Source organism: Chiloscyllium plagiosum, chromosome 37 (assembly GCF_004010195.1).
Source record: "Chiloscyllium plagiosum isolate BGI_BamShark_2017 chromosome 37, ASM401019v2, whole genome shotgun sequence".
NCBI classification, from domain to species: domain Eukaryota; kingdom Metazoa; phylum Chordata; class Chondrichthyes; order Orectolobiformes; family Hemiscylliidae; genus Chiloscyllium; species Chiloscyllium plagiosum.
Window position 1 is genome coordinate 18,144,840 of NC_057746.1, and position 26,449 is coordinate 18,171,288.

The 26,449-nt window shown below is 48.7% G+C and overlaps 1 protein-coding gene across 1 annotated transcript in view; it reads left to right on the plus strand.

Moving 5' to 3' along the window:
• LOC122541249 (E3 ubiquitin-protein ligase TRIM69-like) overlaps positions 1–26,449 on the plus strand; it is a 69,016-nt gene that overhangs the window by 4,328 nt on the left and 38,239 nt on the right. Inside the window, exons 3-5 of the mRNA XM_043677866.1 lie at positions 2,560–2,794; positions 4,292–4,441; positions 25,741–25,908. Of these exons, the coding sequence (XP_043533801.1) occupies positions 2,560–2,794; positions 4,292–4,441; positions 25,741–25,908 (553 nt within the window). The remainder of the gene's footprint in view (positions 1–2,559; positions 2,795–4,291; positions 4,442–25,740; positions 25,909–26,449) is intronic.

Consider the following 26,449-nt stretch of genomic DNA (forward strand, 5'->3'; position numbering starts at 1 on the left):
ACTGACCCACAGTGCACCACACACTGTCTCCCTATCACACTGACCCACAGTGCACCACACACTGTCTCACCGTCACACTGACCCACAGTGCACCACACACTTTCTCACCGTCACACTGACCCACAGTGCTCCACACACTGTCTCCCTGTCACACTAACCCACAGTGCTCCACACACTGTCTCCCCATCACACTGACCCACAGTGCTCCACACACTGTCTCCCTATCACACTGACCCACAGTGCACCACACACTGCCTCCCCATCACACCGACCCACAGTGCTCCACACACTGTCTCCCCATCACACTGACCCACAGTGCACCACACTGTCTCACCATCACACTGACCCACAGTGCTCCACACACTGTCCCACCGTCACACTGACCCACAGTGCTCCACATACTGTCTCACCATCACACTGACCCACAGTGCTCCACATACTGTCTCACCGTCACACTGACCCACAGTGCTCCACATACTGTCTCACCCTCACACTGACCCACAGTGCTCCACACACTGTCTCCCCGTCACACTGACCCACAGTGCTCCACACACTGTCTCACCGTCACACTGACCCACAGTGCACCACACACTGTCTGCCCATCACACTGACACACAGTGCACCACACACTGTCTCACCATCACTGACACACAGTGCACCACATACTGTCTCACCATCACACTGACCCACAGTGCACCACACACTGTCTCCCTATCACACTGACACACAGTGCTCCACACACTGTCCCACCGTCACACTGACCCACAGTGTTCCACACACTGACTCACCGTCACACTGACCCACAGTGCTCCACACACTGTCTCCCTATCACACTGACCCACAGTGCACCACATACTGTCTCACCATCACACTGACCCACAGTGCTCCACACACTGTCTCACCGTCACACTGACCCACAGTGCTCCACACACTGTCTCACCGTCACACTGACCCGCAGTGCTCCACACACTGTCTCACCGTCACACTGACCCACAGTGCTCCACACACTGTCTCACCGTCACACTGACCCACAGTTCACCACACACTGTCTCCCCATCACACTGACCCACAGTGCTCCACACACTGTCTCACCGTCACACTGACCCACAGTTCACCACACACTGTCTGCCCATCACATTGACACACAGTGCTCCACACACTGTCTCACCGTCACACTGACCCACAGTGCACCACACACTGTCTCACCATCACTGACACACAGTGCACCACATACTGTCTCACCATCACACTGACCCACAGTGCACCACATACTGTCTCACCATCACACTGACCCACAGTGTTCCACATACTGTCTCACCATCACACTGACCAACAGTGTTCCACACACTGTCTCACCATCACACTGACCCACAGTGCTCCACACGCTGTCTCATTGTCACTGACCCACAGTGCTCCACACACTGTCTCCCCGTCACACTGACCCACAGTGCTCCACACGCTGTCTCATTGTCACTGACCCACAGTGTTCCACACACTGTCTCCCCGTCACACTGACCCACAGTGCTCCACTCACTGTTTCCCCGTCACACTGTCCCACAGTGCTCCACTCACTGTCTCCTCGTCACACTGACCCACAGTGTTCCACACACAGTCTCCCCGTCACACTGACCCACAGTGTTCCACACACTGTCTCACCGTCACACTGACCCACAGTGCTGCACACACTGTCTCCCCATCACACTGACCCACAGTGCCCCACACACTGCCCATCACATTGACCCACAGTGCCCCACACACTGTCTGCCTATCACACTGACCCACAGTGCCCCACACAGTCTGCCCATCACATTGACCCACAGTGCCCCACACACTGCCTATCACACTGACCCACAGTGCCCCACACAGTCTGCCCATCACATTGACCCACAGTGCCCCACACACTGTCTCACTGTCACATTGACCCATGCAAATCTACACGTGTAACTACACCACATGGACTGCAAGTAGCCAAAAGGGCAACTCGCCACCCTCTTGTTCCGGGCTATTGGGGAATGGCCATACTTTCTGGCCTCACCAGCTGCATCCAGGCTGTTCAGAGGTTGGCGACACGGTGGCTCAGTGGTTAGCACTGCTGCCTCACAGCACCAGGGACCTGGGTTTGATTCCCGCCTTGGACAACTGTCTGTGTGGAGTTTGCACGTTCTCCCCATGTCCTTTGGGTGCTCTGGTTTCCTCCCACAGTCCAAAGATGTGCAGGTTACATGGATTGACTGTTGGAAATGCAGGGTTACAGGGGTCGGATAATGGGGGTTGGTCTGGGTAGGATGCTGTCAGTGGGCTTCCGATGGGCTGAAAGGCCTGCTTCCACTCTTGTAGGGATTCTATGATCCCGTTAACCTTTTTCTTAATAAAAAGGGCTCACTGTCCATCATAATGTAACTAGTTTCGCTGCCTCTACAAAGGCCTACAATACAGAAACCCGAAATGTACACTGTGCTGGGCCTAGCAGCTTTTGACACAACGTCTCGGCAGTTCAGTTTGACCGCATTCTGTACCAAGAATGAAGTTCACCGTCTCCGTTCTCTTCCTGTCCCTCAGTTACCCCAGTCTGGTGCACCTGGCCAGTCAGATCGCCTCAGGAATGAAGTACTTAGCCTCCATGAACTTTGTGCACCGTGACCTGGCCACCCGCAACTGCCTGGTCGGTGAGAACTACACCATCAAGATCGCCGACTTCGGCATGAGCCGCAACTTGTACGCCGGGGATTACTACAGGATCCAGGGCCGTGCGGTGCTCCCCATCCGCTGGATGGCCTGGGAGAGCATCCTGCTGGTTAGTGGCCAACGCGATTGACGGAACCCCACCCTGCGTTTCCCCAGCGTTCGGTCCGCGGTGTGGAGCGGTAGGGGGCAGGGGCGACGCACTTACTTATCGTGCCCCCCTGTAAAACAGACCCTATCCGTTGCGATCCATTGGCAGAATGCGTCAGCCTCCATCTTAGCAGAAGTTCGAAGCCATTCGGGCGAGAGGTGGAGTGAAGGGGAAGGAAAATCGGATTGAGAGGGAGAACAAAAAGGGACCCCGAAAGCAAACAGAGTAAGAGAAAGATTAAAATGGAAAATTGCCCTCTCATTGCACCTTTGCAATGACAAAGAAGAGGTTAAAATGTCCCTTTTGCATTGCATTAACAGTATTCACATCACTGAAACAAAATGTCCGCACGCTAGTTAATGCCAGACATAACTTTAACATTTGTCAGAAGGATACCAGAAAGTTTGTTTTATGTCTAAACTGGGATGCAAGTTTTCAAATAGGCGACACCAGTTCACACAAGGAGGGGTGCTGATTGGTTAGAGAATCATAAAGTCATACAGCACAGAAACTGACCAAACAGTTCATGCTGACCATAATCCCAAGCTAAACTAGCCCCACCTGCCTGCTCCTGGCCCCTATCCCTCCAAACCTTTCCTGTTATGTACTCACCTAATTGTCTTCTAAACATTTTAATCGTACCCACATCCACCACTTCCTCTGGAAGTTCATTCCACAAGTGTTTAAAAAAAAGAGTTGCCCCTCATGTCTTTTTTAATCTTTCTCCCCTCACCTTAGAAACTTTCCCCCTCGTCTTGAAATTGCCTCACCCTTGGAAAAAGACAGCTGCCATTCACCTTATCTATACCCCTCATTATTTTGTAAACCTGATCCTATAACCAGAACTGGACACAGTATTCCAGAAGAGGTCTCATCCTGTACAACCTCAACATGACATCCCAACTCCTGAACTCAAAGGGCTGAGCAATGAAGGCAAACATGCTGAACACCTTCTTAACCGCCCTGTCTACATGTGACACAAACTTCAAAGAGTTATGAACCTGAACCATAACCAGAACTGGACACAGTATTCCAGAAGAGGTCTCACCAACATCCTGTACAACCTCAACATGACATCCCAACTCCTGAACTCAAAGGGCTGAGCAATGAAGGCAAACGTGCTGAACACCTTCTTAACCGCCCTGTCTACATGTGACACAAACTTCAAAGAGTTATGAACCTGAACCTCTCGGTGTTTCTTTTCCGCGACACTACCGATCTTAATTGGGTAAGTCCTGCCTTTGTTGTTTTACCAAACCTCGCATTTATCCAAATTAAATTCCACCTGCCACGCCTCAGCCCATTGACCCAATTGAGCAAGATTTCTTTGTAACCTTAGATGACCTCCTTTGCTGGCCTCTATACCACCAGGAGGTGCAAGGCTGTCAATATGGTCACTCAGGTTGCATTTGTGATTTCCCTTCTCCCCATCCCCCACCCCCCCACACCCCGCTGCAGGGAAAGTTCACCACTGGCAGCGACGTCTGGGCCTTCGGTGTCACCTTGTGGGAGATCCTGATGCTGTGCAAGGAGCAGCCTTACTACCACCTCACGGACGAGCTGGTCATCGAGAACGCTGGCGAGTTCTTCCGGGAGCAAGGCAAGCAGGTAACGGAGAAGCCAAGAAGGGGTGGGGGGGGGGGGGGGGGTGGTGGGGGGGGGGGGAGGGCAAGCCCACCCAGTCGCGTAGAATTTACGACCTGTGCCTCCCCTCCTCTCACCCAACTTCACCCCACCTTAACAAAGTGTTCATCACAAAGGGAGTGGAATATAAAAGTAGGGAGGTGCTGCTGAAACTGTACAAGGAGCTAATTAGAACATACAAGGGTTGTGGACCAGGCCAGACCCCCTCAAACTATTTTTAAGGTGGTAACCTAGATCCTAACTTGTCCTTTGTTTTAAAAGCAGATGTGCAGTGGGTGTCCCAGATGTGACGCAGCTGGTCAATCCACTCGGCTTTAAGTGAAACAGACTTTATTTAGACACCAGAGTTACAGAGTCATAGAGACATACAGCATGGAAACAGACCCTTCGGTCCTACCCATCCATGCTGACCAGATATCATAACCCAATCTAGTCCCACCTGCCAGCACCCGGCCCATATCCCTCCAAACCCTTCCTATTCATATACCCATCCAAATGCCTCTTAAATGTTGGGATTTAGAGTAACCTAACTATTGGAACACTTAACCAACCAGATACAGCAACTTAACTAAAGAACTGTTCCAATCTAGCAATGTCCCTTAAACATGCCCCATAAGGGTAAATTGAAACACAAATTGGAGCAACTTTCAGAGAGATTTCAGGGAGAAAAGCCAGTCAGGAATCATCTGCTGAAGCTTGGAACGTTTCCTGGACTCCAGCATCTTGTGACTGCCACAGCTAAAACCAAATTAGACAAAACCTGAACTGGGAGATCTGGCCACTCCCCAGGCATTGTTAAATTGGACACATCGTCACCTCTGCCTTTACAACCTCTCTTGGAAATAAAAGGACAAAATAACCTTTTTTAAAGGTGACAGCATCATCACAATACCTAGAACTTTGTGAGCAGTTTTGATCCTTAACAAAGGACAGACATACTGGCCCTGTGGGGAGGAGATGGCCTAGTGGTACTATCACTGGCCTTTTAAGTCAGAGACCCAGGTTCAAATCCTGCCACGGCAGATGGTGGAATTTGAATTCAGTAAAAATCTGGAATTAATGATGACCATGAGCCGATTGTTGGGGGAAACCCCATCTGGTTCACTAATGCCCTTTTGGGAAGGAAACTGCTGTCCTTACTTGATCTGGCCTACACGTGACTCCAGACCCACAGCAATGTGGTTGACTCTTAACTGCCCCCTGGGATGGGCCAAGCCATCAGCCCATGAATGAAGATAGGTTCCAGAGCAGGTCCACTCAGTTGATCAGAGGGATGGAGGGACTGGCTTAGTCAGTTGGGTCTGTACTCATTGGGCTTGAAAAGAATAGGACCTTCTCATAGAAACATACCAGATTCTTCAGCAGGGGTGATGCAGAGAGATTGTGGTAGAGTCTAGGACCAGAGGACCACCCTCTACCATCTCATCTACAAAAGTGGCCCAGCGGGTATTGGACACCTACCTGTCTTTGGGACGGGATTGTCTGGGGGTTGGGGGTCAGGGGAGCTTGGGGATTGGAAAGGCTAGAGGAAAATGTAGGTCAGCTCTTGGCCTACCAAAGATGACTCCGTCTCTGTGGGGGTGGGATTGCATCCCCCAACTTCCTCTTGCAGCTCGAATGTTCAAAGGCCGAGGAAATAAATGTGTGAGTGGGCCATTCGGCCCCTCTAGCCTGCTGCAACTGAATGGCGGCATGTCTTTGTGCGTTAACTACCATCTATACTGTCCGCTGAAATGGCCCCAGGCTGGTGCGAGAGGCAGTTGGGCATGGGCAACTCAGAGAATGAAGAAGATAAAAAAGGATTCACTTTTCCCTGACCCCCCCCCCCGATTTGAGGATGGGCTTAACCGCAGAATTCTAACGGAGACAGAAGGAGACCGTTTAACCACCACGTTCCTGCACCGGTTCTGTTCTCCAGTGCCAATCTGCTACCCTTTTCCCACATCCTTTTCCCAGCCATTTCCATCCAAGTAACCAGCTGACAGCCTCCCCTCCTCCTTTGAATGGCTCATTTGAACGTGCCTCCCCCCACATTTCCAGGCAGAGCGTTCCATACCCTAACCACTCTAGGGCGGCACGGTGGCATAGTGGTTAGCACTGCTGCCTCACGGCGGCAGGGACCTGGGTTCGATTCCAGCCTTGGGTGACTCTCTGTGTGGAGTTTGCACATTCTCCCTGTGTCTGCGTGGGTTTCCTCCCACAATCCAAAGATGTGCAGGTCAGGTGAATTGGCCATGCTAAATTGCCCATAGTGTTAGGTGCATTAGTCAGAGGGAGATATAGGGTAGGGGAATGGGGCTGGGTGGGTTACTCTTCGGCGGGTCGGTGTGGACTGGTTGGGCCGAAGGGCCTGTTTCCACACTGTAAGTAATCTAAACCTAATCTAATTGTTTTCCACGTCCAGGGGTGGGGGTGGGTGAGAGAGATGGGACCCGGCTGCCTCTACCTGACCGATTTGTGTGACTTGTATTCCTGCAGGTGTACCTCCCTCGGCCGCCGGTCTGCCCGCAAGCGCTGTACCGGCTCATGGTGCAGTGCTGGTGCCGGGACTCGAAGAACCGGCCCACCTTTCAGCAGATCCACCGGTTCCTCACGGACAACGGCGCAAATGTGGCCTGAGGGCGCGGGGGTGGGGGGCTGGAAGAGGGCACAGTCCCCATCCACCTGGGATCCACCGACCATTCCCCTTCCCTTCCCCTTCCCCTTCCCCCGCTACTCGGCTGGACTGGACCCATTGAAACCTCTCTCTCTCTCTCCTCTGGGGAAGGGGAAAAAGCAACGAGAGAAGCAATTGCGAGCTGGTTCTTGGAAAAACACTGGATCTTGAATCTTTGAAGAATGGGCGAGGTGATCGCAGAGCATCTCTCTGTGAGTGTGTGTCTCTCTCTCTCCTCGCAACCGATAACAGGTTTCATCTCAACCTCACAGTGAAGCCCCTCAGTGGGACATTACTATACCCGTCATCTCAGCCCTCTGTCTCTCTCTCTCTCTCTCTCTCTCTCTCTCGTCTCGTCTTGTTAAATCTCTTGACTACTGAAATGTGATTGACCGCCAGAGAAAGAAGGCCTTATGCCCGAAACGTCGATTCTCCTGCTCCTATGCTGCCTGGCCTGCTGTGTTTTTCCAGCATCAGATTTTTCAACTCTGGTCTCCGACAGAGAAAGAGACCGGACTGTTGCCTGCATGTATGTGCATTTCTGTGTGGGCAGAGAAAGCCAAACAGGGTGGGTAGATCAGTCCATCGGTTTGCAGACTCGATGAGTGGGGCAACGAAGAGTGTGTGTCAGAATGAGAGAGAAAGAGAGACAGAACGTTTCATTCACTACAGTCGCAATTGGGAGTAAACAATTGGATTGTAGGTGCAACTCCTTTGAGGATTACCTGCATTGTGAGCCCACTTTAACTCGATACGTAACTACTGAAGTGAGTTTTTTTTTTCCCCTTCCCCATCCCCTATCGATGATGGAATTCCTGGAGCCTGGATTTTTGACCCAGCGTTGGACTACTGTAAACTGACTTGACCAGTGCCTCATTCAAGGTCCAAGGGGCCGTTGAAACAATTGGTGCGATCCTTTAATCAGTTGATTGTCCAATCGTCGCGTCGTGGAGGGACTCACTGATGGTACTTGGAGGCATTTGAAGCAACGTGGGGTGAAACGTCTGCAATCAGTCTTCCGTCGACGTACCGCAAGTTATTTTGGTGATTTATTTTCTCAGCCGTTACTTGATGATTGCCTCGGGTGTGGGAGGCAGAAGGAGTGAAATCAGAGAAAATGCCAACCCCTCCGCCAGCCCCCAAATAGCCAGCAGACTGCAACAGTGAAGAGCTGGGTTAGGGTTACACCTGGTCCATTGATGCAAGGTTTGTTTTTAACGGGAGGAGCCCTAACCACTTCGTTCAGAGCTACCAAACTACTGAGAGGGCTGCCTCCTGCGTTGAAGACGGACGACTAGGTGTACAGTAACTACTGATCGAACATCTGACTACTGCATGAGGAAGACAGCCACCCGACTTTCAGAAGAGTGACTTGTCTGTAGTATTGTCTCCGCTACTCTGGCTAGGTGTACGCTTCCCTGTGCCAACACCCCCACCTCCATCCTGTGCCTTGGCTAAAACTGGAAACTCAACGGGCAGCCCTGAAATGAGGCAGAAACACTGGACACCCTCAGTCGGTTTCATGGGCCAATTTCTTACCGCACAGGGGATTTAATCAGGAATTACGGGGTAGTGGGATTGGTGAACCCATGGGGTCGGCTGCCAAGCTGCCACCATAACCCATTCGCCTCTGCCCTCCCCGATTCACGGGTTTCCGACTCAGTGTCCCGGGTTAAGACTTCCATTCATTGCCTTTTAGCGAGAAGGTTTCCAGTTGGGCTCATCCATCGCTGCTCGCTTGCACCTTCTGGGCTTCATAGGCCGCTCCGTTCAGTCAGTCCACCCCATCCACGGCTCACCAGCCTCCGCCGCTGCGTACCCTTCCATTTCCTTCCCCCCCTATTCCCATCAGTTATAACCTGTGGGCCGTGAACACACCCCATTGAGGTGGATCATAAAATCCCTGCACTGTAGAAACAGGCCCTTCGGCCCAAAACATCCACGCCGACCGACCCAGACCCATTCCCCCTACCCTATTGCTCTACATTTACCCCTGACTAATGCCCCTAACACGCACATCCCTGAACACTAGGGGGCAATTTAGCGTGGCCAATTCACCCTAACCTGGACATCTTTGTCAGTGTGGGGGGAAACCCACGCAGACACAGGGAGGATGTGCAAACTCCACCCAGACAGTCACCCGAGGCTGGTGAATCGAACCTGGTGCTGTGAGGCAGCGGTGCTAACCACTGAGCCACCCATATGTCTTAACTTCTACTCCCTACATTTTCAATAGATGCTTGTGCTCATTTATTTCAGCATGACCACCATCTTATTCCTGAGGTCAACAGAATACCCCGTCAAATTATATGAGCAGGAGTATTGGTTTATATCTGTATTAGTTTGAATAAGATGCCTCCCAGTTATAGGGTCAGAGAGCTGTACAGCACGGCAGCAGACCCTTCGGCCCAACTCGTCCATGCTATCCTAAATTCACCCAGTCCCATTTTCCCATGTCCTTCTAAACCCTCCCTGTTCTTTTTTTTTTGTCCCAAGCAATGATGCTGTTCCCAGTGAAGGATTGCTGACTGAATTGACACCAGCCAAAAGGTGCACTAGGCAGAAATCCGTTCACTGTCTCCAGTGTCCTGCAGGATCATGTGAGGCCAAGAGCAGAGGTTGAGGACGCGGTTATATTGTGGTTCCAAGTCACCCAGGAGGCCGGTTTAATTACACAGAGATGAGTCCTCAGTGGCAGTTTGTGAATTTGAGTGCGGTTCACGAAATAAATTCAAACCGAAACGCTGGCTTCCGTTAACGGTGACGACTAAACTCCCCGATCGTCACAATTAAAACCGAAAACAGAATCTCAGCAGCTAGGGCAGCATCCGTGGAGGCACAGAAACAGGTGATGTTTTAAGTCCAGGCCTATTTCTTCAGAGTCAGTAGACTCAGAGACGTGAACTCTGTTTCTCTCTCTCCACAAATCCTGCCAGACCTGCTGGGTTTCTCCAGCACTTTTCTTTTTGTCTTTATTTTCCGCTCTTCCTGCGCCTGCAGTGTTTTGCTTTTGTAAAACTACACCTTGAGAGAAAGCGAATCCGCCGCGCTTACCCCAATCTAGCCTCCTCATGGCCCCAGACCCGCCGTGATGCAGTTGGCTTTTTAGCTGCCCTCTGAGCTGTCACCAACGTCTCAAAAAAAGGGCAATACACCGTCAGCAACGTCCACGTCCCTCGGATGACCGGGTTACTAAAGAAAAAGAGGCCGTTCGTCCCATTTAAGACTAACCTCACTGCCATAACTACCTGCCAAAAATGTCATGTGTCTTCCTTTGCCTCCTGGCTACCTACTGGTGTGGAATGGCCGTGTCGCTGTGTGGGGTCAAAAGGTGACCTGCGCAGATAGAGGTATAGGGCAGGCACTCGTCCTTTGGTCCGCTATGTTGTGCCGAACTTGACGCTAAATTGAACTAATCCCTTCAGCCTGCCCTTAGTCCATGTCCCTGTCTTCCTTGCATATTTCTGTGCTTATCTTATCTAAACATCTCTATTGTACCTGCTTATAAAGTTATTTATGAATGTTTCCCTATTCCTCGGCTCCCAGTTCAGATTCTGTTTCACAAGCACGGCCTTTTAACTTCAGGTATCTGACCCGGGAGCCGTGAAAAACCTCATGGGAAATAGATGGAATCAGGTTAACCAGAGCCCCATCCCACCCCAAGATCCGCAAACTAGAGCCTTTTAGACCGGGAGCTGTGGGCAGGTTAAGGTGTGGTTTATTTCAGGGCGTTTGGAATGTTTCCAGCACGGAGTGGATCTTGGACGAGGGGGACACAATCTCACAGCTAGTACGTCAGGAAAAAGGGCGGTGTTTGAGTCCCTTTTCATGAGACAGTGCAAATGGAGCCCAGGAAAGTAGATGAAGTCAAGACGGGCATCGGTCATGAGTGGGGTTGGGGTTGGTAAAGGAGGATGCTGAACGGCCTCTTCAAGTTCCCATATTCCCCTATTCTACAGGTGGGAACTGAAGAGGCTTCCAATGCAAAGGACTGTTTGGGAGACACTTGAAAATCCTTTTATCTTGCCCAGATTGCTGCAGCCTGTGCATACCAATGCCCTCTTCACCTTCCTCGTGTAAATGCGATGCTTTAGACCTTTCCCTGTTTGCAATAACACTTAGCGTTTTCTAAAGTTTGGGACCCCCAGTACGTCTCTTGGGTTTCTGCCAAGAACTGGGCCGTCTGTGAACCCAACTACTGATCAAGTTAAACATTAGGCATCTGAGCTGGAAGCGAGGAACATGGTTGAAGTGTTCTTAAATCATGTAAAGAGTAGCTGGTAATCCAGATGTTAAAAATTATTGACGGTGAGTAAATATTTGTGTAGCGTGTGGGTGTTTTAACAAATGTTGGTTATTGTGAGATAGAGAATTCTTCTCTAATCCTTTGGTCTTACGCTGGATTCAAACTGTACTGGATTATTGTTGAGGTTGTGTACATATTTTACAAAGAGATTTTTAAGGTAATATATATGAAATCACTTTGGAGCTTCTCTGCAGATCCTATTCATGCTTGCAATTTTCTAGGTGTTTGTAATAAACCTTCCTTTGATTGTTGAAAACAAGAGATGCCTGGAGGCAGTGTTATTAACCATTCCTTTCTACAGTGACAGTGCACTCTTGTCTCTAAATCTGGGCATCAAGTCACATCATCCGCCAAACACTGGGTGCAAAGGTCTCAGCTGACAATCCCACGGTAAGTATTGAACGTACCGTCTGCTGGATGGGATGACCAAGTCGCACCATTGCCCCCCCATCTCAGGTGGGCAGGGAAGATAGATCCCGTGCCACTATTCTGAAGAGCAGCGGGAGAGATGAGCCAACACTGACCCCCTCAATCAAAGTTGTGGAGGGAACAGACTCATTGTCGCATCTGCTCTGCAAACTGACTGTCCTCCCACATTTGCAACAGTGGTCGTGCTTCCAAAGGACTTCATTGGGATGTCAAACACTTTGGGGTCACGAGGGGGCTACGTTTGTGCAAGCCTTACTTTCCCATTGTTTTAAAATGTCACAATCAATTCTCGGCACAGACGAGTGTTGCATCTTCAACAATGAGGCAATGAAACCATCATAAATGGATCTGTGGTGGCACCAGCATCACTGACCCAAAATGTTATGCATTTAAGTTACATTCTGTACTTCTAATTGTAGCTTTATTTAGGTCCATTCTAGTGTCTCGGCTCCACACAAACCTTCTCTTGTGTCTGTATGTATTTTTCTGTTGTTCATTTGCAATGTGTGTTTCACGTTCTTAAGATATCTCAAAGCACTACCGAGAGTAGAATCAGAGAATTTTACCGCACAAAGGAAGCTATTTGGTTCCAGAAAGAGCTGCACAGCTAATCACATTCTCCAGTACTATCTCCATAGCCTAAATTCATCATTTTCAATTGTAACGAATCAGACAGCATGGAAGCAGGAAGCCATTCGGCCCATCAAGTCCACAACAGCCCTCTAAAGAGCATCCCAACGAGACCCCCCACCCCTACCCTGTAACCCTCCATTTCCCATGGCTAATACACCTAACCTACAAATCCCTGGACAATTTAGCAAGCCAATGTACCTAACTTGCACGTCTTTGGACTGTGGGGGGGACACCCATGCAGACATGGGGAGAATGTGCAAACTTCACACAGGCAGTCACCCGAGACTAGACTCAAACCTGGCTCCCTAGTGCTGTGGGGCAGCAGTGCTAACCACTGAGCCGCTGCACAACTCAGTTCTCTTTTAAAATCTCCTTTGGAATCCATCTCCCAGGCAATGCATTCCAAATCCTAACAACTTTCTGAGTAAAGACGTTTCTCCTAATCTCTCTCCTAGCTGTCTCGCTGACAGTCTTGAAATTGTGACCCTCTAGTTACTGACATACCATATACTGGAGACAGAATATCTTTCTTTACTCAGTCAAAATCGTTTATAATTTTGAATGCCTCGTTAAGGTCACCTCTTAATCTTCTGTGCTCCAAGGAGAATAAGCCCAATGTCTCAAACCTTTTGTTGCATCTAAAATCCTTCATTCTTGATATCATTCGAGTAAATTGCCTTTGGACTCCCTCCAGGGCTTTAACATCCTTTTGCCCATTAAATATCTATCTTAATTTCCCAACAAGAGACCAAATGTGGATCTCACCTTCAGGGCAGTAGTTGTACAGATGGTATATGAGTTTCCAAACCTTATCAAGCAGTGAGAACAAGTCCAAACATGTGCCTGTTAGGTGGATTGGCGATGCTAAATTGCCCATAGTGTTTAGGGATGTGTAGGTACATTAGCTATGGGAAATGCAGGGTTACAGGGAAAGGAGAGGGGGATGGGTTTGGGTGAGATGGTCTTTGGAGTGTAAGTGTGGACAAAAAGCCTGTTTCCACATTTGGGTTCTATTCTGTTTGATTCTTTTCTAATGGGATCAGCAAATAAAATGTGTGATTTCAGTGCACAGGGTGTAAAAGTCAAGAGGTTTTGAATTAGATTCCCTACAGTGTGGAAACAGGCCCTTCAGTCCAACAAGTCCACACCAACCCTCCGAAGAGTATCCCACCCAGAGCCATTACCCTACCCTATTACTCTACATTTCCCTGACTAATGCACCTAACCTACTGATCAATTTAGCAAGACCAATCTCCCCTAACCTGCACATCTTTGGACTGTGGGAGAAAACTGGAGGAAACCCACGCAGACACAGGAGAAAGTACAAACTCCACACAGGCAGTCGCTCCAAGGCTGGGATTGATCCCGGGTCCCTGGCGCTGTGAGGCAGCAGTACTAACCACTTTTTGCTACACTCTTTCAGGGCATTGACAGTACTGTGTGCAATGTTGGTTTCATTTCTTCAGGGGGGAGTTGAGAGCTAGGTTACTTTTCTGGGATGAAGAGGTTAAATTAGGAGGAATTATTAAACAAGCTGGCTCTGTATTCATTGGAGTTGAGAAAATTGAGAACGATTCTCTCGCTGGAACTGATAAGGTCGGTAGGATTAAGTGGTATTATTGCTGGACTTTAATTCAGAGACCCAGGTCATGTTCTGGGGCCCCAGGCTTGGATCCCGTCAGATAGTGGAATTTGAATTCAATAATTAAAAGGGGTGGCTCAGTGGTTAGCACTGCTGCCTCACAGCACCAGAATCCCAGGTTCGATTCCAGCCTCGGGTGACTGTCTGTGTGGAGTTTGCACATTCTCCCCGTGTCTGCGTGGGTTTCCTCCAACAGTCACAAAGATGTGCAGGTTAGGTGAATTGGCCATGCTAAATTGCCCATAGTGCTAGATGCATTAGTCAGAGGTAAATGGGTCTGGGTGGGTTACTCTTTGGAGAGTAGGTGTGGACTGGTTGGACCGTGGGTTTCCTCTGGGTGCTCCGGTTTCCTCCCACAATCCAAAGATGTGCAGAGTCAGGGTGGATTGGCCATGGGAAATTGCCAGTAGTGTCAGGTGCATTAGTCAGGGGTAAATATCGGGTAGGGGAATGGGTAGGGAGTCTAATCTAAAAACTAAATCTGGTGTAATGATGATCGTGAATCGATTCCTGGGTAAAAACCCATCTGGTTCACTGAGGAAGCTGCCATCCTTACCTGGCCTGGTCTACATGTGACTCCAGACCCACAGCAATATGGTTGACTCTCTACTGCCTTCTGGGCAATTAAGGATAGGCATTAAATATTGCCTCACCAGGGACGCCTTCATTCCACGAACAAATAAAGAAATAAAAAAGTGCTGAGAGGGTAGTTCCCTACATTGAAGAATATAGAATTTGGTGACACAATCTCAAGATGAGGGGTCACATTGAACAGAAATGTGGAGGAATATCTTCTCTCATCGCTGGAATCCATTACCTCAGCAGCTAGTGGGGGTAAAGTAATTTAAAAGATTCAATGTCGAGTGAGATTTTTGACCTCCAGGGGAGCATGTGCTCCTATGTCCTTATGATCTTACTCTCCACCCGAGTTGATTATTCTGAAGTCATTTCTCAACCATAGTTATAAAGTCATAGAGATGTACAGCACGGAAACAGACCCTTCGGTCCAACCCGTCCATGCCGAGCAGATATCCCAACCCAATCTAGTCCCACTTACCAGCACCCGGCCCATATCCCTCCAAACCCTTCCTATTCATATACCCATCCTGATGCCTCTTAAATGTTGTAATTGTACCAGCCTCCACCACTTCCTCTGTGTGAAAAATTTGCCCCGTAGGTCTCTTTTATATCTTCCCCCTCTCACCCTAAACCTATGCCTCTAGTTCTGGACTCCAGACCCCAGGGAAAATACTTTGTCTATTTATCCTATCCATGCCCCTCATGATTTTGTAAACCTCTATAAGGTCACCCCCTCAGCCTCCAACACTCCAGTGAAAACAGACCCAGCTTGTTCAGCCTCTCCCTGTAGCTCAAACCCTCCAACCCTGGCAACGTCCTTGTAAATCTTTTCTGAACCCTTTCAAGTTTCACAACATCTTTCTGATAGGAAGGAGACCAGAACTGCACACAATATTCCAACAGTGGCCTGCTAACCGATGTCAGAACAAAGCAGCAGACCTTCAAGGGGACGAGATCACGTTTGTTCTGAAAAGAGGAAATGGTTTGCTCCTGTATGTCATTGCCTGCTGTTTTTCATTCATTTGCATATCTCCCCACAACTTTGCCTGTGTATACATAGATACGTTTGCAAACACAGCAATTCATAACTCAAACCCGATGCTGAGGCAGGCACAGAATGAATAAAGGGTTTAGTCACGCAGAGCCCGGTGATGTGACAGTGTTGGGAGAGAAATGTGACTGCCACCACGTTGACTTCAGTTAACAAGGAAGCAGCCTTCATTTCGAAAGTATGCACAAAGTCTGGTTCTGAGCGTACTCGATTTATTTAAATAGTAATGAGGAGGTTGGAGGAATTTCAGATAGTTGGGCCTCGCACAGACAAAAATACAGGAGATGTTTGTGAAGAGTCCCCTCAAAGTCATGAAGGGGTCTCAAGGGTGTCAAGGTGGTATGTAAGATAATCAGACCCAGAGGACCGATGAGCAGAGAGTTTCGCTTTGACTCAGCAAGTTGTTGTGATCTGGAATCTGCTGCCTGAAAGGAGGCAGGCCCACTTGGCAGCACGATGGCTCAGTGGTTAGCACCGCTGCCTCACAGCACCAGGGCACCCAGGTTCGATTCCACCCTCAGGTGACTCTGTAGAGTTTGCACGTTCTCCCTGGGTTTTCTCCCACGGTCCAAAGATTAAGTGCAGGTTAAGGTGGATTGGCCATGCTAAATTGCCCAGGGACGTACAGGCTAGGTGGGTTGGCCATGCTAAATTGCCCAGGGATGTACAGGCTAGGTGGATTGGCCATGCTAAATTGCCCAGGGATGTCCAGGCTAGGTGGATTGGCCATGCTAAATTGCCCAGGGATGTCCCGGCTAGGTGGATTGGCCATGCTAAATTGCCCAGGGATGTACAGGCTAGGTGGATTGGCCAGGCGGAAATACAGGGTTACAGGATGGGGTGGGTATGGGTGAGATGCTCTTTAGGGGGTCGGTGCAGACTTGATGGGCCCAAATGGCCAGTTTGCACACTGTAGGGATTCTATGAATAATAGCCCACTGGAGATAAATGCCCGACCAGCAGAAAGTTGCAATCTCATGGGGGAAGAAAGTGGTGGAGCTAGACGATTTGGAAAATCCTCTCTATTCCTGATGAAGGGCTTTTGCCCGAAACGTCGATTTTACTGCTCCTCGGATGCTGCCTGACCTGCTGTGCTTTTCCAGCACCGCTCTAATCCAGAATCTGGTTTCCAGCATCTACAGTCATTGTTTTTACCTAAATTCCTCTATAGGCCTATCTGTACCATCACCCAGAAATTCTACTCCCCTCTCAATGCGTCAAACAGAGGGGTGCTCCAGATGATGTGGTCAAACCTTGCATTGAAAATTGAGAACTCTTCCCCATGCAGCTCCCACCCCTAATGCTCAACCTTCAACAAAATTATCACAGAGATACAGGCCCTTCAGCCCGTCGAATCCACAACGACCGTCCGAAGAGCTAACCGCCCAGACTTACCAATTCACTTTATCCCAGTAACCTTGCATTTCCCATGGCTAACCCACCCAACCTACATATCCCTGAGCACTATGGGGCAATTTAGCATGGGCCAATCCACCCTAACCTGCACATCTTTGGACTGTGGGAGGAAACCGGAGCACAGACATGGGGAGAATGTACAAACTCCACATAGACAATCGCCCGAGGCTGGAATCGAACCTGGGTCCCTTGGATGGCCTGATTTGAATCTGCACCCACCAAGCTCCATTTAGAGAGAAAAAACTGCAGCTGCTGGAATCCAAGGTAGATTCCAGCATCAACGTCAACATTTCAGGTATAACCCTTCTCCAGGACTCCCCGAACGGTTGGGCTCTCCAACTCCTGATGCTGCCTGTCTTGCTGTGTCCTTCCAGCCTCCTGCTTGTCTCCCCAACTAACTCCAGGTCCAAACATAGAATCGTAGAGTCCCTACAGTGTGGAAACAGGCCCTTCAGCCCAACAAGTCCACACCGACCCTCTGAAGAGTAACCCACCCAGACCCATTCCCCTACCCTTTTACTTCTACATTTCCCCTGACTAATGCACATAACCTACATGCCCCTTGAACACTATGGGGCAATTTAGCACAGCCAATCCACCCTAACCTGTGCATCTTTGGATTGTGGGAGGAAACCCACACAGAAGTCACCCAAGCTGGAATTGAACCCAGGTCCCTAACGCTGTGAGGCAGCAGTGCTAACCACTGAGCCACCGTGCCGCTTAACTGCTTGCTGTGTGAAAATATTTTGTCCCACGTCACACTTGATTCTTTTTCAAACTACTGGTCCCCTTATTCTTGAGTGTTTTACGAGTGGGAACAATTTCGCCCTGTCCTCTACGTCCATATACAGTTCTAAAAGCTTCCAGCACATCTCCCTTCTCTTCCCCAATGGCATTACTCCCACATACTCCAAGATAAAAGCAAAATGCCGTGGGCTGCTGGAAGTCTGAAATGATAACAAAGTGCTGGGGAAACACAGCGGGTTTGCAGAGACTGTGGAGAGAGAGGACGAAAGTGGATTTTTTGAGTCCCATGTGGCTCTTTGAGGTCGAAAGTCATTCGTTGATGATGCAGTCTCCACTACAACAGTGAACACATTGGATGACTGCTCTGTAGAACTCTGTCCACAAGAATGACCCTGAGTTTCTGGAAGAGTGCCATTTCAATGCACCCTTTTTTTTAATTCATTCACTTCTGGGATGTGGGTGTCGCTGGATGGGCCCAGCATTTATTGCCCGTGCCCAGTTGCCCTTGCGAGCTTTCTTGAACCGCTGCAGTCCATCTGCTGTGCGTCGACCCACAATGCTCTTAGGGAGTGATGGTTAAGGAATGGTGATGTATTTCTAAGGCAGGATGGTGAATGGCTTGGAGGGGAACTTGAAAGTGGTGGCGTTCCTATGTATCTGCTGCCCTTGACCTACTAGATAGGTGTGATCATGGGTTTGGAAGGTGCTGTCTAAGGCTAATTGGTGAATTTCTGCCGTGCATCTTGTAGATAATACATACTGCTGCTCCTGAGCGTCAGAGATGCAGGGAGTGAATATTTGTGTCTGTGGTCTAATCAAGTGTGGATGAGTGTTTTTGGAACTGCACACATCTGCACATATTGGCATTGCTAATCAGGGGTAGTATCAGAACTGCAGAAAAGGAGGTTGTCGAGGAGGGTTTATCGACAGACAGCATTGGTAGAAGTCAGAAACAGGAAAGGAGTAGTCACTTTATTGGGAGATGTCTATATACCACCCCCCCCCCCCCCCCAATAGCAACAGAAACACTGAGGAGCAAATTGGGAGGCAGATTTTAGAGAGGTGCAGAAGTAACAGGATTGTTGTCTTGGGTGACTTCAACTTCCTTAATATTGATTGGAACCTCCTTAGTTCCAATGGTTTGGATGGAACAGATTTTCTCAGGTGTGTCCAGAAAGAATTCCTTACTCAATAAGTAAATAGGCTGACTAGAGGGGAAGCCATATTGGATTTGGTGCTTGGCAACAAACCAGGTCAGGTGTCAGATCTCTCGCTGGGAGAGCATTTCGGTGATAGTGATCACAACTCCCTGACCTTTACTATACTCATGGAGAGGGATAGGAGCAGATGATATGGGAAAGTATTTAATCGGGGAAGAGAGAATTACAATGCTAGTAGGCAGGAACTATGGAGCATAAATTGGGGACAGATGTTCTCAGGGAAATGCACAACAGAAATGAGAAGGTTGTTTAGGGAGAACTTGCTGATAGTTCTGGACAGGTTTGTCCCACTGAAGCAAGGAAGGGAGAATAGGGTGAAGGAACTTTGGGTGACAAGAAATGTGGAACATCTAGTCAAGCAGAAGAAGGAAGCTCACTTAAGGTTGAGGAAGCAAGGATCAGACAGGACTCTTGAGGGTTACAAGGTAGCCAGGAAGGAACTGGAGAATGGACTTAGGAGAGCAAGGCATGAAAAAGCCTTGGCGGGTAGAATTAAGGAAAACCCCATGGTCTGCACTTATATTAGGAACATGACAGTGGGCAGCATGGTGGCTCAGTGGTTAGCACTGCTGCCCCACAGCGCCAGAGACCCGGGTTCAATTCCCGCCTCAGGCAACTGACTGTGTGGAGTTTGCACATTCCTCTCGTGTCTGCGTGGGTTTCCTCCGGGTGCTCCGGTTTCCTCCCACAATCCAAAAATGTGCAGGTTAGCTGGATTGGCTGTGCTGAATTGCCTGTAGTGTTAGGTGAAGGGGTAAATGTAGGGGAATAGGTCTGGGTGGGTTGCACTTCAGAGAGTCGGTGTGGATTTGTTGGGCCAAAGGGCCTGTTTCCACACTGTAAGTAATCTAATCTTATGACGATGACCAGAGTGAGGGTAGGGCTGATCAGGGATAGTGGAGGGAACTTATGCCTGGAGTCAGAGGAGGTTGGGGAGGTCCTTAATGAATACTTTGCTTCAGTATTCACTAGCGAGAGGGATATTGGCATTTGTGAAGACAGCATGAAACAGACTGATGCACTCAAACAGGTTGATGTTAAGAAGGAGGATGTGCTGGAAATTTTGAAAACATGAGGATAGGTAAGTCCCCTGGGCCAGACAGGATATACCAAGGGAAGCAAGGCTGCACCTTTGGCGATGGTCTTTCCATCTTCACTGTCTACTGGAGGAAGACCAGAAGTTTGGAGAGTGGCAAATGTTATTGCCTTGTTCAAGAAAGGGAATAGGGATAACCGTGGGAATTACAGAACAGTCAGTCTTATGTCGGTGGGAGGGCAAAGTGTTGGAGAAGGGCTTATGCCTGAAACGTCGATTCTCCTGTTCCTTGGATGCTGCCTGACCTGCTGCGCTTTTCCAGCAACACATTTTCAGCTCTGATCTCCAGCATCTGCAGTCCTCACTTTCTCCTAGAATCATAGAATCCCAACAGTGCAGAAAGAGGCCATTCAGCCCATTGTGGCTGCACCGACTCTGTAAAGGGTAAAATTCTATCCCGTAACCCTGCATTTCCCATGGCTAACCCACCGAGGCTGAATATCCCTGGACATTATGGGGAAATTTCCCAATGTCACTCCACCTAACCTGCACACCTTCAGACTTTGGGAGGAAATTGGAGCACCCAGAGGAAACTCATGCAGACATGGGGGGAACGTGCAGACTCCACACAGACAGTCGCCCGAGGCTGAGATTGAACCTGGGAACCCGGCGTTGCTCACCATCTACCATCCACAGGCACAGGTCAGGAGTGACTCCACTTGTCTGGACGGGCACTTCAACATTCTTCAAGCCTGACACCATCCATGACAAAGCAGCCCGCTCAAACAGCATCCCATCCAACACTGTAAACATTAACTCCCTCCACCACTGATACACGATGTCTACTGTGTGTGCCAGCCACAAGATGGACTGCAGCAACTTGCCAAGACTCCCTTGACAGCACCTTCCAAAGCCGTGACGTCTACCACCCAGAAGGACAAGGGCAGCAGATGCGTGAGAACACCGCCCCCTGCAGGTTCCCTTCAGTGTCGCTGGGTCAAGACCCTGAAACTCCCTCATCTCAAATCGCCATGGACTGTCGCAGCTCAGGTAAATGACTTGCTGCCAAACTCTCTGAAGTGAAAGTAGCCCGGTCGAAACCCTGAAAGAGTGAAGTGCTTTCGCTTTGGAGAGGTGTGGCCCGAGAAAAAACCACAGCTGATTACAGCAAGATATTCCCTAAACAGCCAACTGAGCCGGTCGCTGAGCAGATAGAGGAGTGCCATCGCTGGGGTGGTTGCTGCTGGGCATATCGTTTCTCGATATTGCCGAATGCCTTCAGGATCAGGAGTGAGTTGTGTGCATTTTTCTCTATCTTTGCATAAGATGTGGGTGTTGCTGACCAGGCATATGTTACCCATTGCCCTTGAGGAGACGCTGGTGAACTGCCACCTTAAACCACTGCAATGCATCCCCTTCCCTTTTGATTTTTCTGTAGAGGTCACTCGACCAAGGGACTTGGAAGGCCACTTTAGAGGTCAGTTAAGATTCGCAGAGAGGCCAGACCAGGTAAGGATGGCAGATCTTGTGAGCGAATTGAAGGCATTTGGCATGGCCTCCTTGCTGATGTGACATTTTATGAATTGGATTTAAGTTCCACATGCTGTCTTGATGGATTTTAAATACATGACCCCAGAGGATTACCTGGGACTGCTGGATTAGTCGCCCAGTGACCGACAACAACTGGCTCTGTAAGGGAGTGACTGAAAACGTTCAGTGAATAACTTACCTGAAAGAGCGACCACAATTCTGTTGCCTGTTATAATTGCATGTTTCAGGTAGTGCATAATGGGTTGCTAATTGTTATGGACCAGACCCCCTCAAAATGTTTGAAGAAGGTAGCCTAGACTCTAACTTGTTCTTATTTTAAAGGTAAGTGTGAGGTGCTGTGTTACAGATGAGATGCAACTGGTCAACCTACTTCACGTTAAGTAAAACACAATTTATTTCAACACTATAGTTAAAATGCAAACAAAATGGAAGAGGAATTTGGAATAACTTAGCTATTGAGAAACTGAACCGAATAACAGAAACAGAACCTACTACCAATTAAAAGAGTGTTTTCCTAGGCAGCATGGTGGCTCAGTGGTTAGCACTGCTGCCTCACAGCACCAGGATCCCACCGAACTGATAAGGTCGGTGGGATTAAGTGGTATTATTGCTGGACTTTAATTCAGAGACCCAGGTCATGTTCTGGGGCCCCAGGCTTGGATCCCGTCAGATAGTGGAATTTGAATTCAGTAATTAAAAGGGGTGGCTCAGTGGTTAGCACTGCTGCCTCACAGCACAAGAATCCCAGGTTCGATTCCAGCCTCGGGTGACTGACTGTGTGGAGTTTGCACTTTCTCCCCGTGTCTGCGTGGGTTTCCTCCAGGTGCTCGGTTTCCTCCAACAGTCAAAAGATGTGCAGGTTAGGTGAATTGGCCGTGCTAAATTGCCCATAGTGCTAGATGCATTAGTCAGAGGTAAATGGGTCTGGGTGGGTTACTCTTTGGAGAGTAGGTGTGGACTGGTTGGACCGAAGGGCCTGTTTCCACACTGTATGGAATCTAATCTAAAACCTGAAAGTAACATCCCATAAACACACTCCTTGGAAAAAAGGCAAATTCAGACACAGTATCTCACTTGCAGTTCTTCAATTCAGGAGGAAATGAGCATCATGAAGAAATTCAGAGAGAATAGCAGGTTGAAGCATTCGCTGAAGCTCACAACATTATTGAGACCCCAAAACTAAAACTAAAAACTAAAAGAAACTAGAATCCCTGGTTCTGTGAGAGCTGGCCACACACAGCCAGGCTGCTTCTGTTGTTCTAACGTCTGAAAAAAAAGCCCCAAGGCATCACAAATTGATTACATTATTAGAGACAGCTCATCGCCTCTGCTTTACAACCTCTCTTCAAAAACAAAACAGGACAAAATAACCTCTTAAAGTGACAGAATTATCACATAATGAACTATCCATAGATTGTTCGAGAAGTTGGTATGTGCTGGTGAAGCACAATCTTGTCAGTGTCTTATTGCTTGTGGAATGAAATGTTGATCAAAAGTTTCTTTGATCGTTCAAAAGTCATGTGTTTCTCATCAATCCATCGCCTATGTAACCCATGATCTCATGTTCTTCTCAGGTTATAGAGAAGGCAATGGTTCACACTGCTGCCTCACAGCACCAGGGACCTGGGTTAATTTCCACCCTCGGGTGACTGTCTGTGCGGAGTTTGCACATTCTCCCCGTGTCTGCGTAGGTTTCTTCTAGGTGTTCTGGTTTCCTCCCACGGTCCAAGTATGTGCAGGTGGATTAGCCGTGGGAAATACAGGGATGAGGTGGGTGTGGGTGGGATGATCTATGGAGGGTTAGTATGGGCCGAATGACCAGCTTCCACACTGTCGGGACTCCATAAAATGTTCTGAGGCAGTCCGGTGCTGAAACTGTTTGATTCCGTCGGAATTCTGCTTTACACATTTGCTGATCTTGTGGAAAGATTGGTACTGATGAGCTTTGTTGCATTGGCTGATTGTTGATAAGCATTTGAAGTTGTTGGTTATTTTCTTAATTTGGATAATGATTTTGATCTCTTTGTGCTATACTCATTGTATTGCCTTGCTGTATTCCTTGCTCATTAAAGTTGTTGTTGAATCTTTATTGTTGCAATAATTGGCATCAAATGCTAAAACTGTAAACATCTTGGGATCAATGCAAAATGCAGTTGTTTTATATGCACACATAAGGGTTTATGTTCATGATGGACTGGTCAAGGGTGAAGGTAAGATCAAGGATAGTCTTTAGTCTTCATTATAATACTGTTTCTTGCATATTAATAGTCAATACAACTATACATGGTAAACTGAACTGTAACAAACTGTCGAGTCATAGAATCCCTATAGTGTGGAAGCAGGCCATTCGGTCCATCGAATCCCACCCAGACCCACTCCATCCCTGTAAACCCACATTTCCCATGGCTAATCCACCTAGCCCGCACACTATGAGCAATTTAGCATGGCCAATCCACATCTTTGGACTGTGGGAGGAAACCGGAGCACCCAGGGGAAACCCACACAGACATGGGGAGAATGTGCAAACTCCACACAGACAGTCGCCCGAAGGTGGAATCGAACCAGGTCCCTGGCACTGGGAGGCAGCAGTGCTAACTACTGAGCCACCGTGTCACTAATCTTGTGTTGTTAATAGGTCATTCCTTGAACTTTATTCGACCTTCTCCGCCCATGCTGTGTTATTTATACCCAGTCGGAGCAGCTCTGTGACGTCAATACAAGGCTGCTCCAAGGTCCTAAATCCCTCAGACACAACAAACTCCAACAGACGACAACATGTCATTCATCCTGGTGCTGCAGTGGAGTTGGGTCCTCTTGATCTGTTGATAGGCATTGACCTCTGCAGCCACCTCTGTCCACTCCACCTTCCTCTGTCAGGCAGCCTCTTGTTGCCAATCCTAGAGGGAAAGAACTTCCCGTCTCTCCCAGTCAACCTTCAGGAACACGTCGAGGGAAACACCATGCGAAGAAAGATTAGATAACATGGAATGCAATGGCATCATCCATTGTGTGGATCACCAGACATGTCGTTCAGATGACATGCAAACTAAAGGAGATCAATGGAATCAGGGGTATAGAAAGATCTGAGATGCCTTAGGTCCTCCATAAAGAGGTGCCCATACACAAGAATATTATTGTATTGACAGCTGAAGATGGTTGGCAGAGTGACAAGTGCTTTAAGAGCATGGCACAGAGGAACGTATCAGCAAGAGTTGGCCATTGAACCTGCCCTGACATTCAATACAATCGCACTGATCATCCACTCCAGTGCCTTTTCTGCACATTACTTCTACAACCCTGTGTTTCATTGATATTTAGAAATCTATCAATCTCTAAACTAGGCCTCCTCACCCCTCAAGGGTAGCGAGTTTCAAAGAATTATGACCTTCTGAGTAAAAGCCTTGCTGCCCAGCTAAGCTTTCTCTTATTCCTGAGTTGGGCCTCCCATTTGGTGGGTTTGGATGGTCAAATACCGATCCCCAGCACTACATAGGAAAGTATGAGAATGGTGCATGGGGGACAAGAGGCAGTAATATTCAACTGAACCCGGAAGATTCAACGTCATGTTCACCGTTCTGCAAAAGGAATTCCGATTCTTCTCTTAGAAGGACGAGAGAGAGATCTCATTGAAACATGTAAAATGATGAAGGGAATAGATAACATGGAAGCAGGGAGATTGTTTCCATGGTGGGTTAAAGTATAACTAGGAGGTATAGCCTCAAAATAAGAGGGGGGGGGAGCAGATTGAGGACTGAGCTGAGGTTTGTAAATCTGTGGATCTCCTCGTCTCGTGAAGCAGTTGAGGCTGCCTCGTTGGATGTCTTTAAGGCAAAGATAGATTTTTGAGCACTAAAGGAATTAAGAGTTACAATGAGCAGGTGGGTAGGTGGAGCTGAGTCCACAAGAAGACAGCCATGATCTTATTGAATGGCGGGGCAGGCTGGAAGGGGCCAGGTGGCCCACTCCTGCTCCCATTTCCTATGTTCTGATCCGATAGCTGAAGAAACTGGGAAATGCCTTCCTTGTGTGCCCGTCGTGCCTCAACTGTGGGGCACGCTCGCCTCTCAGCCAGAACATTGAGGGTCGGAGACCTGTTAGAGGACCTGAGCTCAAAGGCACTCCAGTACCTCTGCTGAAGCTGCTGGAAGGGACTTGCGGAATCCAAGTGAGACAACAAAACTGTGTCCATGCCCGCCCACCGATGCCAAAGATCCCCATGCACCATTCCTGAAGGTGTGAAGGGCACTCCTGCTGATCCTGTTCCTTCCTCAATCGGGATCACAAAGAGAAGTGGATTGTCTGCTTGTGGGATCTTGCTGTGCACCAACTGACCGTCCTGTTTCCGACGTGACAGCGGGACCTCTGTCCATAAGGATATCATGGGCTGCAAGATCCAGTGAGTCTCTTGGTGGTGAAAGGTGCTATGTAAGCGCAGAGAGGTTTTCTCTCTCTCTCTCTTTCTCAATAGCCCAAAGAGAAGAAGCTGTTACTCATCGTAGCCAAAGGGCAGAAGTTAAAGGCGATGATAACTTTCAAAAGGAACTTGCACAAGTGCATGATGGGGAAATACTGCAGGTCTATACTGAAAAAGCAGGGAAAGGGCACTAAATAGAGAAAGCCGAGGTGCAATGAGTTGGACAATCCATGTTAAGGAAGTGGGAGGCTATGATTCAATGCTCCATGCCACTGTTTTGCAGGTTAAATTG